The following is a 15079-nucleotide window of genomic DNA, read 5'->3' on the forward strand; positions in this document are numbered from 1 at the left end:
TTCTGGAAGCCCCCTTAGGGTGGAAAATCTCACTGGCAGGAGATGGTTCTAAGAGGCTAGGCTGGGCCTCTGGTGCTCTGCCCTCCCCCACCATCCTTCTAACTGCCAGAGTTCAAGGTTCAGAGGTGTGGCAGGCCCGCAGGCTGCAGTCACACCTTGTCAGGTGATATGAGCTGAGGATGGGGGAGGGGGCTACTGAGGGTTGGGGCAGCCAATTGCCAGCCACCCTGGCCCAGATGTGAGAAGCTGTCCCTTTTCTTTCCACTCACTGCTGACCAGGAAGTGAATTTTCCCTCTCTCTGCCTCATACCAGCCTGGCTCCATCCCAACCAGGGCCTCAGCACTGGCCCTCTTCTCACATGGCTAACTCCCCCAAGCCTCTCCTTCCGTACTTATCTCAGCCCTAAATGACTGCCTGTCTCTTCTCCGAGAGCATGGAGACAACCAGGCCTGTCCCACTCTGCACCGTCCCTCCAGCCCCACCCCCAAGTCTGCTCAGACACCCTGGAGCAGAAGCTTGGGGTCTCACCTCGGCCCCGACTGCTGCCCTCCTTGGCACGCCGGTACTGGTTCAGCTCTTTGGTGAAGTCGTCGTAGTCCTCCTTGCCCATATCCTCTTCCTCGTCGCCCTCATACTCCCCGTACTGCTCGTTATCATAGTCGTCATACATGCCGTAGCCTTTGCTGTCCATCTTAGAGTAGGACTTCTTGGGCAGGGACGTGCTGTGTGACGGGGGGTACTGCTGGTGGGACTGCCAGGGAGAGGAGGGTGAGCAGGCCCCAGGGCCTTGGGTGCAGACCACCAAGACCCTCACTATCCCTGGGAGAGATACCATCCTCAAGCCACTGGGGGACTGGTCCCCACCTGAGTGAGATCTAAGCAGTAGGCCCAGATGTTTCTGTTCTTCAGAAAGGGCCACAGCTTGAAAGAAAATGGAGAACAGACCCCACAATCCCTGAACAAGGGAGAAAGCAGTGGGGGGGGGGGGGGGGCGGTATTTCCCAGGGCTATAGAGCAATCTCATTTGGGGAGGAGGCCTGGTAGGCAGAAGGGGTGCTTCCTGGTCAAAATTTTCCTGGGGTCTTGGAATTCAATTAATTACCTGTTTGGCAACCAAACTAGAAAGCCATTTCAAATGATGCTTTCCCAAGTGTGCTGGTGCCAGGAGATACTGGATCAAGTTAAATATGTATAATATATATATATATCACACACACACAAATGGAAGCCACCAAAATGTCCTCAGGTGATGAATGGATAAACCAACTGTGGCACATCCAGACAATGGAGCAAAGGCCACAGGAAGAGGTGGCATCAAGAAGAGCTAGCAGCATGGCTTACAGAGATGGGTCACTAACTGGGTTCAAACCCCCATTCCTGCACTTCAGAGCTCTGAAACCTGGCTGAAGTTTTCTAAGTCTCGGTTTTCTCACCTGTAAAACAGGGATAAAGACAACACCTAATCTGCCCAGCTGGTGTGCTTAGTGGTTGAGCATTGACCTATGAACCAGGAGGTCACAGTTCATATCCAAGTCTGGGCACATGCCCAGGTTGCAGGCTTGATCCCCAGTAGGGGATGTGCAGGAGGCAGCCGATCGATGATTCTCATTATTGATGATTCTATCTCTCTCACTTTCCCTTCCTCTCTAAAACCAATAAAAATACATTATATATATAAAAAGACAACACCTAATCTTGCAGGATTAAAATCCGTGTCAAGTGCCACGCAGGAATGCCCAGCAGAGGGTAAGGTGCTTAGTAAGCTCAGCAGTTTTACTCCACGGAGCCCCTGCCCAGCAGTCACTCACCGGCACGTACGGGGGGCTGTACTCTCTGTACTTGCGATGCCCCTTCTCGCTGGGGCTGAAATCTGAGTCATCGGAGAAGTCGGAGAAATCATCGCTGGAAGAGGCATGGCGCTGCAATGACAGAAAGCGGACTTAGCGGTTCTGCTGCAGGCAGGCCACTCTGGCAGTCAGCCCCAGGGAAAGCGCTGCTGGAATGTGCCGGAAGGGCTCTGTGCTCTCCGTGAAACACCTACCTACGGGCACTGAGCAGCAATGGAGCGTGAGCTATTGATCCAATTTGAGGAAGGAGACAACACCACCATTAGGAGTGCTCTTTGGCCCGATAAGACAAGCTCGGCCCCTGGGGCTCTCCGCCAGGTCCAGGCCCAGGAACCCTCCGGACCTACCTTGTGCTTAGATTTCCTCCTCTTTTTCGATCTTCTCTTCTCTTTCTCGCGCTCTTTCTTCCGCTTCCGTTTCAGTCTCCTGTGAGACTTTTCCTCGTCGGAGTCGCTGTGGTGCTTCTCCCCCTTTTCTTTCCGGCTCCTCTCAGGACCTCCAGAGGTGTCTTGGGTCTCCTCTGCCCCATCATCCTCCAGTTCACCTTCTTCCAACTCACCATCTTCCCTACAAACCAACCCCAAAGCCAGCATGAACACAGGTTTGAGAGGAACACAGGTCCGAGGGCTCTGGGCTGGCCAAGGCTGGCAGGAACGGAGGGCCAGACTGCTGTGAAAGAGACCTGGAATCCCTGCCAGAGGCCTTGGAGGGACCTGGGGTCCACTGCCCCCCATCCCACCCCCACCCTCCTCCCCAAGGACTGCATCTGCTCCCAGCTGTCCTGGCTGGGGGCAGGGGCGGAGGCTGGGGCTGGAGTTGGGGGAGGGGACAGGGACCGACACTGTTGGAGCAGTATTTCCCAAACTGTTCCCTAGGACTCGAATTCTAAGAAGAAAAGGACGAGGTTCTGTGGTCAAGTTAGTTGAGGGAATCCCCACCTTGGGGAACCACCATGCTTAATGCTGTAACAGAAGTTCCCAGAAGTCCTACAGTCAAGACACCTGTACAACTTGGCTTCAGAGCACTTCTGAGATGCACTTGACCACAGAAGCTGCTTCTCTCAGGGAACACGGACCAGCATCCTCCCAGGCACAGCGGCCTGGGGTCGCCACTGGGCCCCAGAGCTATGTGTGTGCCCGGTGAGCTGAGGTGGTAGCTGTGCACAGTGGAGAGAAGGCCATGCTTCTGAACCAGGGGTGGCCTGCAGATTCCTGGGCCTTACCCACAGGCAGGCCCGAGGACACACTAGTGAACAGGCTCTGGGGTCTGACCCACACCCTCAGCTCCATGGCCCTGGGCTGGAGGCAAGGGGGGATTGAGAGGCTAAAAGGGGTGAGGGGAAGGGTCCCAGGCCCCAGACCCCTTGTGAGGTCCTCATGACAGCCCCCACCTGCAGCTCACCCTGTTTCCCACCTGACTTGCCTCACTTCTGTGTATCCCTTCTGGCCCCCAGTCTAGATTTCCTAACTTTTCAACTCCCCCCAATACCATCCTACCCCTAGTTAATAAAAAACAGAAGCGCTCTCCTGACATGACAGATGCTGCGAATAGGACTCTAAATGTCTAAATATCTATGGGGTGGGGGTTAGGAGATGAGGGGGGGGGGGATAAATAGGGTTAAGAAAGTAATAGCTGGGAAAAGAATCCAGTTTTTGAGCCAAACCCACAGACACAGTACTCACAAGCACAGAAGCTGGTTTAAAAAAAATAAATTAAAATTAAAAATTTTTTTAAATGTTCCCAAAGTTCCTCATGCATGACATGGAAAAGTATGTAAGAGGGCATAAAAAATGACTTCTTTATCAATTAAACAGGACCCGAACCAAATGAAGATAACAGAGTAATGTAATGAAGCGACCCAAAAGGCTACCAAAGGGAACCAATCTGGGCAGAAAAAGCCTCAGCCGCTCAGATGGGCCCAGGGTCGGGTGGAAACAAGCTCACCAGGCAGCTGCCCGGGGGCGCCGGGCTCTAGCAGGCTCTGTGGGGAAACAGACTACTTCTCCGAGGACCTTCACGGACCTTTCACAGTGTTACTCGCTCTGTCTGCCTTGGTGCTGCTCCCTAAACGTCAAAACCTTCTCATTCCCAGTTCAGAGGGGTCAGGTCAGCTTAAAACAAGTGGCCCGGCCCCACAGATACCCCAGCAGAGGTCAAGGGCAGCTCTCAAACACAGAATGCTAGACACAAAACTTGAATGTTTCAAAGGAAACAACACAGAGAGATGACCGATGTGCTTCTCATGTTGTTTCCTTGTAAGGGCCAGGTTGTCCTGGGCTGGCCCCACAGGAAGACGCCCAGTCAACTTTGGAGAAGGCAGCATTCCTGACAAGTGAGGCACCTTCCGGCTCGGGTGTGGCCCACAGAACGAGGGGTGGCACCAAGCAAAGCTCTCATGGGACGGAGGCAGTTCTGCTGGAATGGCCTCACCCAGAGTAAAAGTGCCACTTGACTGGGGAAACTGGTTTTGGCCAGCTCACCAACCCAAGGGAGACGCTGTTATTCAATGGCAGGCCAATTGCTGCTGTGTGGTGGTGGGAGGTCACTGGGAGAGTGGTTTCTGGAGACAAGAAGATGTGTGCCTGAGGGGAACACTGGGGCGGGCCAGGAGAAACACCGGGAGAGCCAGACAGACTAGCCGGGCAGGCACACAATGGAGCTGGGGAGGCCCGGAGACAGTCCGGAGAGGTAGAGGCTGGTATCCACGAAGAAAAGCTACAAAGAGCATCCTTCTCAACACTTTAGTCTGGAAAGGAAAAGGTGAGAGGGACATGGGCATAAAGTACCCAGAATCCCAGGACAGGGATGGAGGGAACACAGTTCGACAGGAACTGCCTAGGCTCCTCGAAGTCCAGATAAAAGACATAAAGCCCAAGACTGTCAACAGCAAAAGAGCCTTCTGGAACCAGGAGAAAGCCTGCAGAGCAGAAGGGATAGTGGGACGCCATCACCCTTTCATTTCAAACAGGAGGGTGAGTAGGTGAAGGGACTAGTCGAGGTCAGACAGCCGGGGTGACACGGAAAGCACCAGAACTGACTTGTTTCCCGCCCTCAGCCCACTGTTCTTCCTGATCAGTGAGGCGGGAAGGGAAGGGGGAGCCCTCTCATCCACCGCCTACTTGATGCCACAAACATTTCTGAGCACCTTCTCTGTGCCAGGTCCTTGAGCACCCCCTTTTCTGCATTGTCCGAATGGGAAAAGATACAAATTACAAGAAACCCAGTCCACAAAGAAGCCTCTGTGATACAGAGCTCAGGCAGCTGAGCCAGGGTGGCTGGCACCGCCTGACACGCCCTCACCTGTGCCCGCTCCTGGGCAAGGACCCCGGGCACAGCAGGCAAAGGGCTGGCCCAAGGTCAGCGTAGGCCTCCATCCCTATCCTGCTGCTGCACGCTGATCTAGACCAGGCACAGGCTGCTTACATCTGACACCTGGGGTGGGACCACAAGAGACCACCCAAGCAGCTCCAAAGCCTTTGCCATCATCAGGAGTGATTGCAGAAGAAAGCCTTCCAAATGCCAAAGGTCTTACCAAGACAGGCCCACGCCACAAAGACTTTCAGCCAAAGAGTTACCTGCATTATCTATATTAACAGCCCCCTCATATCTGGGCTGAGTGAGAACCTACCACAGACTTTTTCACACAATGTTTTACAAAACGGGTAGTGAATACTTGAAACTTTGTTTCCTTAGATTTGGGAGAAGCTGAAAAACAAATAGGATTTTTAAAAATATCTGGTGGTTTATGAAGGGGAACAGGATACTGGAGGGGACACTGGGGCAATCACATTCGATTGACCACTGCGCATTCTCAGTGCCAGCTGGCCGCAGCATGCTCTCAAGACTCCTTAGCGCCCCAGGCAAACTTCTGTGCACCTGAGAGGATGCCCTCTGCTAACAATGGGAGACCCAGCTAAATGTCCTGCATGGATACGGGGTCTATTTCCTTCGGACTGTTCAACAGAAGGAAAATCAAACTAACTGGGACAGGCAGAAACCCTGAGGGCCCCAGGAAGGACTGCACAGAGGCAGTCTCCACAAAACAGCAACCAGGTTTAAGCAGCGCCACTTCACAGGCTGCCAGCAAAATCCATGTCAGAGCGGGATTAAATACCGAGGGAGCACGCTTAACAGACTGTGACATAATCCCCCAAGAAAAGTGGGGGAAGCCCCACTGCGCTAATCATTTCAATCAAGACCTGCCAAGCTCTCTTGAGACCAGCATGCAGGAGAAACCCTGCAGCGTTCGGCCTGGGCAGAGACCACCTTATTCCCAGAGCAATGTCCCCGGACGGCTGCAGCAGGGCCGACCTGCCAGGGCCGTCAGGGACAGGAAACCAGCCATGCCTGGAACAGGCACCTGGGAGGAACTGGGAGGAAGTCAACACCTTGCCCAGTCAGATCTGCCTTTCAACTCCTGGACTAAACTTCCGGGGCATTTAAGTTTCCATTAGCAGAGCTGGTGACAGCCAGCTCCTCCTTCTCAAGTCAAAGAATGTATCTGGATGCCCATTCAGCCGACTCCACAGGACAGAGAATCATGTTGGGTTCAATCACATACCACGGGCTTGGCAGACAGCACTTTTTGCGAGTTTCAAAGTAGGCTAGCCCCACCTACCAGCCTACAGATTTGGGCATCTGGCTTTTTTCTGCAGACCAAGTAACTCAACTAGCTCTTCCTCTTCCCTAGACTATGCTTTTGGTACACATAACCCCAGCCTTGGTTTTCTCATCTGTAGAATGGGATAACTATAGTACCCACCTCAAGGGATTAAAGGAGATAATATGGACAAAGCCCTTGACATGGAGGCAGGCACAAAGTAAGTATCAGACAAATAGTAGCTCCTGTTTTAAGAACCAGCTAGCATGAACGTACCTCTGCTAGATTAACTCTACATTACTGGCTGCATGCTCACTGGGAAGCATTTCTCTAAGGAAAAGCTACAGGCAACTTCCCTTAGGGACCACTGCTAACTGCTGGCCAACAAGGTCCCAACTTCTCTTTTTTTTTTTTTTAAATATATTTTTATTGATTTTTTACAGAGAGGAAGAGAGAGGGATAGAGAGTCAGAAACATCGATGAGAGAGAAACATCCATCAGCTGCCTCTTGCACACCCCCTACTGGGGATGTGCCCTCAACCAAGGTACATGCCCCCGACCGGAATCGAACCTGGGACCCTTGAGTCCGCAGGCCGACGCTCTATCCACTGAGCCAAACCGGTTTCGGCAAGGTCCCAACTTCTCTTGATCCAATACCATCCTGTCCTAACAAATCCTGGTGAAACTGACAAATGGACATCTCCCCTTTCTCAGCTCTAACCTAGGCGGTACCAGAGAGTAATAACCAAGTGGCTGACCAGGAGGGAAAGGCACAGGGAGAGCTGAGCTGAGCTCTAGGGAGAAGGGACAAAGGTGCCTCACACAAACAAAGCTTGGCAACATGGAGATTCTCTGAACAAGAGAGAGGGATGGAAGTTCAAAGGGGCTTGGGCTTGTGAATCCACCTGGTTTACAGAGAGAGAGAGAGAGAGAGAGAGAGAGAGAGAAGAAGAAGAAGGAGGAGGAGGAGGAGGAGGAGGAGGAGGAGGAGGAGGAGGAGGAGGAGGAGGAGGAGGGAGAAAACAACAAAGATGGAAACTCATGGGAGCAGTGGCTATTTACCTGAAGACCATGAGAGCCCTTGACAAGAGACGGCTAGGTTAATGTGAAGGTCAGGGTTATGATCATTAACTGCCCAAACTCTCCACAAATTGCCTGGGTAGGCTCTGAATGACCCATTAACTAGGGACAAAATTACAAAAATTACAAGGAAGCTCTGCCTCTTCAAATGATTAAAGACAGGCCTAAATGCACAAGTCCAGGAACCCCAAATCCGACCCTGGGGGACAGTCGTTTACTAGGATGGAAGGCTTTCCTTTAGAAAATTGGCTCAGGGCTCGTGCCTGAGACCTCGGAAGGCGGAGACCTTCCCTTGATTTAAGACATGAAACAGCCCTTGGGAGGGGAACCTCACTGAGGGATTTTCAGAGGCAGGAAATTCTTGAAATAAACCTTTGGGTCTTGCACATGTTTTTCAGTGTCCTTACAACCTAGGTTCATCGACCAGAAATCAAGAGCAAATGGGCTCTGTTCCTCTCTCTCCTTCAACATTCCCAGTTGTGGTCATAACTGGCTCTGTGACATCGCACTATTTCCATGGTAACATGCTCACATCACGGATGCCCCCGCGCTGCAAGCACGGACCAGTGACAGGAGAAGAGAGGCCCAACCACCAGCACCCTGGGTCACCAGCTCGCTGAACGCCTCGCTTCAACAAGAGCAGGACAGCCTGCAGGTGCCAGGACCCAGGTCGGAGCACACCTGCTGCCGAAAGTCAATGTGGCGGAAATGGAGAAATCTGACCCGGACTGGGTATTTGAAATATTAATTAATGTTAACTTTGTTAGGTATGATTATGGTGAAACGAGGTAAGATCTGGTATCTGCTTTAAACTACGTAAGGGAGATGGAGGTAGGAGAGATGAATCAAAACTGGCAGAATGTATATCACCGGTCAAAGTGGGTGATGGGTATAGGGTAATCTATGATAACTATTTTCTTTTCTCTTGAATGTTAGAAAATTTCCATAATAAAAAGCTTTAAAAGATGCCCTAAGTAGGGACAATCTCAGCAAGGTAACGAGAGAGTGTCAAGGTCCTAAGAAGTTAACTTTCCAGCAGAGAGCTGGAGGCCTCACCTCTCTGCCCTGGTTCCCTTGACAACAACACCTGCCTGGGTACCTCGGAGTCTTATGAAGTCCAGTGCCTAAACCCTACCTAACACATGACAGGATGTGGGTAAACATTTGTTGAATGAATGCCTGAATGCATTAGTGCAGGAGGAAGTATTCATTCCAAACATTCTGTAGCATCAACTTCCATGCAGGCACCAGGCTGCTGAGCTCCCCCCCTTTACTGAGCGCTCTCTGAAACCCACTAACAAACCTGTTCCAGTGATTCATTTAGTTGTCTGGTTTACAGAAAAGCTAACTGAGGCTCAGAGATGGGAAGAAATTTCACCCGTGGGATCAAAGCAGGAAGCAGCAGAACCGGAGCCAGAATCTGGGACTTCCTAACTCCAGGCCCCGTTCTTAACTGCTACCTTGAAACAATTAGAAATTACCTGAGGAAGAGTAACTTACTAATCAGGCCAACTGATAAAACCACTCCTCCCCTAAAGTTTATAATTGAGTTGGAAAAAATAAGACCGAAAACATCCTAAATCAAAGTGTTCCAATAAATGCCAAAGGGAGGTACTAAGTAAGACACTGGGCAAGTTCCGTATACACTCTGTTGCTCCCACTCCAACTGTGAAGGGAAGGCAGCGGTGGGGCCCCAGGGTGGATGGAATTCTTATGCAAAGAATTCCCTGAGACCATGTGAATCAAGTGTTTACCACCAACCTAGCCCAGAACAAATGCTTCGGAGTAAAACTATCCCTACGCAAAGACATGAGGCCAATATGGTCCTTGCAACAATCAAATGCGGGGAATTGGGACATTAAAAAATCTGATCAAAGACACGAATAGTTAAGGGAATAAGAAGTACACAGCAAGGCCCAAGGAATCCTAGTGAAAAACCAAATAGGACTTACCCAAAGACAGACAGAAAGCAATGAGAATCCAAGGGAAAGAAATGCAAAGTCCCCTAAATGCTAAAAGGAATGCTTCACCCCCAAGTGAGTGTCCACACTGGGGTTCATCAGAGCACACAACCCACGTAAACAGAACATTTCTGCAGAGCTTCCAACAAACTGACCAAGCAAATGCCCGGCCAGCTACAGGATCTTAGTCAGTGTCACCATCTTTGAGTAGCTATTTTTCCTCTCCCACTCGTTCTGAAAACAGCTCCTGTGCTTGATAAAGGTCTCTCTGATCCAAGTTTCTCCTGACAATCAACCTCTGAAATCTGCTTCTCAGCAACAGAGTTTCTTAACCTTCTCACGCCAACTATGCTTCAGATTGCTTAAAGCTGGAAAGATGTTGGTTGGCGTCCAAGGACAAGCGATGTCTATCATTCCAGAGAGGAAAATCTAACCAGTTAACCTGTGAACTAAGACTTCTCCTTGTTTATAATCTTTTCAGAGGAATCAATGTGGTTTCATTCAACCAAGACAAAGTATTAACATTTTTCTATTAAAAAATACCTGGTCTATTACTTCATACACCACTAAAGAATTTCTTAAGGACTGCAATTGGTTCTTTGCAAGGGTACCTGATGTGAATTTCCAACAACCTGCAGCTACGGTTGCTGCAGTTCTGACTCAGCTTCACGATGATTCCATTGGCCAAAAACGCACTAAGTCGTCTCCCAGTTCAAAGCATTCAGCAGGTAATGGCAAGGCAGATCCACCAGAAACGAATACCAGATTTCCATGACAAATATGGTAACAATGTGTTAGCTAGTGGAGCCACTCTCTGTGTTGCTACATGGACATATACAGCCACACAAATTGGAACAGAATGGAACCTGTCCCTGTTGGCAGTCAGTCACCCCAAAGGAATGGAGACATCTGTAATCATCCCAGCTGGTGTAATAATGAATTGTCTCAAAACCAACTCCTAATAGATGCCAAGTGAAAGCACTGTGTACCCATTAAAATATGGGATGATTAAAGGAATTTAGTACATTTGAAACCTTTAAAAAATGTTTAACTGCAATTAACTGTATACAACTATTAACTTCTGGTCACCTGTGGGCTCCTGGAGGCCTGGGAAGGAAGAGGCTGGCAGTCACTCCCAAGTTTCCGAAGCCCAGCACAGGGCCAGGTACAGACTGGGCAGGTGCTGGGAATAGATTCTACACACACAGCATCAATCTCAGCATCCCACACCCTCTTTGTCAATGTCATCAACGTAGACATTGGGTCATGTCCCAGGCAGCAACCTGGATCACTTAAAACTCTCACAAAGTTATTGAGGGGTTGTCTTAGTTGCAAACTCATTCACCAAGTGTTTAGTGGAGCTTCCTGATAGGCCAGAGAGTGAGTAATGATAAACCATCCATGATGGGTGTACCGAGGGAACAGATAAAAGTGGCCACCAGTGGCCCCCCCACCCCAGGGATCCGGCCTGCCTCTGTTGCTGAGGCTGCGGTTCCCAGGATTGTTTTGGTGTCCTGAGCAATGGCAGGGCCTGGAATCCCAAGGAAACCTAAGCCCTGGTGTCTGTTAGGAAAATGAGGAGGGCAATCCTCCAAGCCACCTGCAACAGACATTGAGCCAAGTGACACTGGCATCTGGGTCCAGCTCCCTTGGGTCAGGCTATGCAGGAATGTTAGTTGCGATCCACCTCTACACTGGGCTTCAAGAGTCTCCAGTTACTTCTAATGAATGAAAATCCCTTCGATTTAAAGGCTCGAAAGCCCAGGCTTGGGTGTCTACATCCACTGGAAGGAGTGGAACATGGATGCGGGAACCACAGCAGGTCCCAGAGGGGCTTAGCACACCCCATTCTCTCTGGGGCCAACTTTAAAGGGAATACCTGTATTCCCTCCCATTCTTCCCCACCACCTCACCACCACAACAAAAACGAGGACCACAGCTGCTGTGCGGACGTACCAGGCACTAGGCACATTATACCAGTGCAGGGGCCAGCAAACTTTTTCTTTAAAGGGCCAGAGATTAAATAAATACTTTAGGTCTGGCAGTTTCTGTCCCAACTACTCAATTCTGCTGTTTAGAACAAAAGCAGCCACAGAAGATGGAAATGAATAGGTGTAGCTGTGTTCCAATAAAACTTTACTTACAACAACAGGGTGGGTGGGCTGGCTTTGGCCAGGGAGCCATAGTTTGCCCCATCCTATTCTATGTGCAGTGGTTCTCAAACCTTGACCTTGACCCACATCTCCTCCTCTACATTTCTCTCAAAAGTTTCACAAAGTCACCTTTAACCTTTGCTGTACTCTGCTTTGTCTATCCTCTTCCATTTCTTTATTTTTCAAATGTAGGAGACAAATCAATACATGGACATCGCATCCCACTTACGGCTGCATGCTGCAGTTGGGAAAATACCACACAAGATCCAGGATAGCATATTGAGTATAGAGCTCAGTACAGGCCGCGGGGTTCTAACTCTGCCTCCACACCCACTAGCTCTGTGACCTTGGACGAGTGACGTCAGCTGTTTCAGTTTCTCAGCAGACAGCTGACGTGAGCCAATGCAGATGCACTCAGAAGGCCCCCGGCAGGACATGAGGATCTTCACGTGACAGTTCGGCACTGTCACACTTTTGGGAAAGCCAGAAAACTGACTGACTGAGGAGTCTCTTCCGGTCTGACTCCCACATTCCCGGCCTTTCACCACCTCCCACCCCCTCTACCAGAAGAGGACCACCTCTGGGATGGGGGAACAGGCAGCAGCCATGCTGTATTAAGCTTTATGGCCTTGGAGTTTCTGGGACAAGGGAACCAGGTGCTGAGCTTGCTGCTGAGCTAAGGTTTCTCTGATGGGCCGGCCAGTGACCTAGACACTTAGTGTCTGACCTTACAACTCATTTTTAAGGCATTTACCTTGCAGCTGGGTATTAGGAGCTATAGAAATAGCAGCAACTCCTTACTATGGCCAGAAGCTGCAGAAGGTAGGTCAGACACAGCAAGGAAACATGAGGCCTGTAAAAGGCAGTACCAACCTCTGTCCAACTCTATATAAAGTCCAAAGGAGAGAAGAGCTCCTTGCACCTGCCAAAAACTTTTCTGCTCCAAGAAAAGCACGGGACAAGCCTGGCTGCAGAACGGAAGAACAAAACCTTAACTGACTCAGCCAAATGACCATGGGGTGGGAGAATCCGAGAGCTGGGACAGGCCGGGCTCATTGCTCTAGAGGCCCTGGAGAGGGTGACGGACTTGCTCAAGGTGATGTGACTACCTAGCAGGGGTGAGGTGCTCGAGGCCTGCTCTCCCAGTTCTCAGGAGGCCTACCAAGGCTGTAGCAGACTCAGATCCTAATAGCAAAAGATGAACACAGGAAGGTAGTCAGCATAAGCTTAGACAGCATGACTGTTCTAGCATCTACAATAAGGACATTAAGGACATTATGCAAGCAAGAAATGCCTTAAGATGGCTCCCACTTAGTTTCAACCCCAATCAGCTCCTTGCCATTGAAATAAGCTGGCCAGAAAGCTACAAAGAGGAAGACAGACTTCCCTCAAGAAACAGATGTTCTTCTTACTTCTTGTTAACACATCGGACTGTAAATTCTATTTACAATTTTCCTCTAGTGGGGTCAGCAGGGAGATAAAGAAACCAAGACTCGCTGAATGCCAGGCGTTGTGTGGGTGTCCTGGGTAAGCCCATTTGACGGCAATGACCCTAAGAAGCGAGCGTTATCATCTGTGCCCACTGCACACTGCAGGCAGCGCCAGGCCCGAGCGCAAGCTTATCTGCCTCCCAAGCCCACACTGTTCTTCCATGTCCTGCTGCCCCTCGATGTCTGGAAGATGTCACCACTTGCCTTACACATAAGAGCTGAGTCACCAATTCAGACACATAAGAAATGACAAAAAATACAAGATCCTCTATCCAGAGCAATTTGGCCAGAAGGAAACTGCTCGAAGCAAATAACCTCTGTCCTGCTAAAAAATTATTCCAGCAGCAGGATGTGACTACGTTCATCTTGCCATCAGCTGACCGAGTCAGAAATTTCTTTAAAAACTGCCCATGTAACCTCATATCGTTACTAAATGGGGGGGAAAAAAACCTCAGTCTTCAAAACGGCATCTTTGTGAACTACCAAAAGCAAAACAGGTCTGCAGCAAAGACTAGGCCAATATTTAGAAAGCAAAATCCATGAAACCTGGCTCCCCGATGTCTTACCTTAATTTATCCAAATGAACTTCATATGCCGCCCAGACAACGAGGCAGCTTTTCCGCTCTTTCCATTAGGTTTTAATTATGAAACCAGCCTCAAACCACTTATTCTGACAGGATCCCCTCCACCTACAAGCAGATTGCTGCTACGGGTCCTTGAATCAGCTTATTAAATACCAACTGCCAGAAAGCTCAGAATCCATCCTTTTCTCTCATTATATCAGAAATGTTGCCACAGTACATGCAAATGCCTTGCTCGTTTAGAAACTTAGCAATCTCATTATTTGCTCAATTATTTTCTGTCACTCAACCTCCTAACCTGGATCAGAACCACTCACTCTGGTCCTAGAAGGTATCCACAGGGACCAAAATTAGGTTGCCTGGGAGAGGGTATTCACAGAGGCCTGGCAATAGTTTCAGTAGCAATTTCCACCATAGAAGTATTGACTGCATCTGGATCTGGCCTATACAAGATGGTTCTGGGACTCAACAGCCACAAAAATGTTAACGGAAGACGGCAACCCTGAGACATCCATTTCCCTTCTATCAGCAAAGGGAAAAGATCGAAGAGAAAGGAGCAGAGGTCGAGGCATTATTAAAGATAAACTAGCCCAATACGAAATTGTCCATGTTCAACTGGACAGAAGCATCCAAATTCAGAGTCAACCATTCATCTCTAACGTGCCAGGTACTCAACAGCTGGGAAAGCCTTCATTTCCGCAGGTGCCAAGTTTTCCCTTGGGAACAGCCTTCCTGGCGAAGGAGAAGCCACCTTTGTGGCTTCAGAAAGTAGCTCTATGTAAAAACAAAATGCTGGCTTCTCAAGATCAAAAATTTAATGAAACCCTATCTGGGAGATAGGACAGATTGTGAAATAGAAAGCCCTTTGGGGGAATCCTATTATTTTCTTCTGAAGAGCAAATTTGATGGGAATAAGAAAAATAGGGGCTTTAAGGACCAGAACATCCATGTTTTCCTGGTCACAATGATTTTGTTTCTACTGGGAGATTTTAATTGCTTTCAGAGTAAACCTCTCCCCAGAGAATATAAAATTTTACAAGTGTATGAGAGTTGCCATTAAATCAGGTATTCTGAGTGACACCCTTTTTTGTTTGTTTTTTTTTTTGCAACATCCATTAATCTGAATTTTAACTAATACCGGTACATCAGTTTTGGGAAGAAAAAAGGCAGTACTGTGACATTTCAAAAACAAAGGCTACCAAAATAGTTTGACGTAATTACTGGGGTTTCTTGGATTTGATACATGAGATTCCTTTGAGAATGTAAAAATAACAAACCCTTGTGTTGATATGCCTGAGCGCTTTTTAAATGTTTAGGGAAATGTTTTTAAATTCGATATAGGATTGCTCAACTTCTGAGAAAAGAA

At 49.2% G+C, this 15079-nt stretch overlaps 1 protein-coding gene and 1 pseudogene across 13 annotated transcripts in view; one reads left to right on the forward strand and one right to left on the reverse strand.

Annotated features, from left to right (window-relative positions):
* The window catches only part of ZC3H4 (zinc finger CCCH-type containing 4), a 41318-nt gene that overhangs the window by 21807 nt on the left and 4432 nt on the right, over positions 1 to 15079 (reverse strand). For all 12 annotated transcript variants that reach the window (XM_079800385.1, XM_079800386.1, XM_079800382.1 and 9 more), the window contains 3 exons: positions 2196 to 2415; positions 1810 to 1920; positions 530 to 752 (listed from right to left, as the gene is read on the reverse strand). In XM_079800385.1, coding sequence (XP_079656511.1) covers positions 530 to 752; positions 1810 to 1920; positions 2196 to 2415 — 554 coding nt within the window. The remainder of the gene's footprint in view (positions 1 to 529; positions 753 to 1809; positions 1921 to 2195; positions 2416 to 15079) is intronic.
* LOC307116387 (cytochrome c oxidase subunit 7B, mitochondrial-like) lies at positions 7454 to 14960 on the forward strand (annotated as a pseudogene). The gene has a single exon. The product of its transcript is annotated as a cytochrome c oxidase subunit 7B, mitochondrial-like (transcript).

Source organism: Cnephaeus nilssonii, assembly GCF_951640355.1.
Source record: "Cnephaeus nilssonii genome assembly, chromosome: 20".
NCBI lineage: Eukaryota > Metazoa > Chordata > Mammalia > Chiroptera > Vespertilionidae > Cnephaeus > Cnephaeus nilssonii.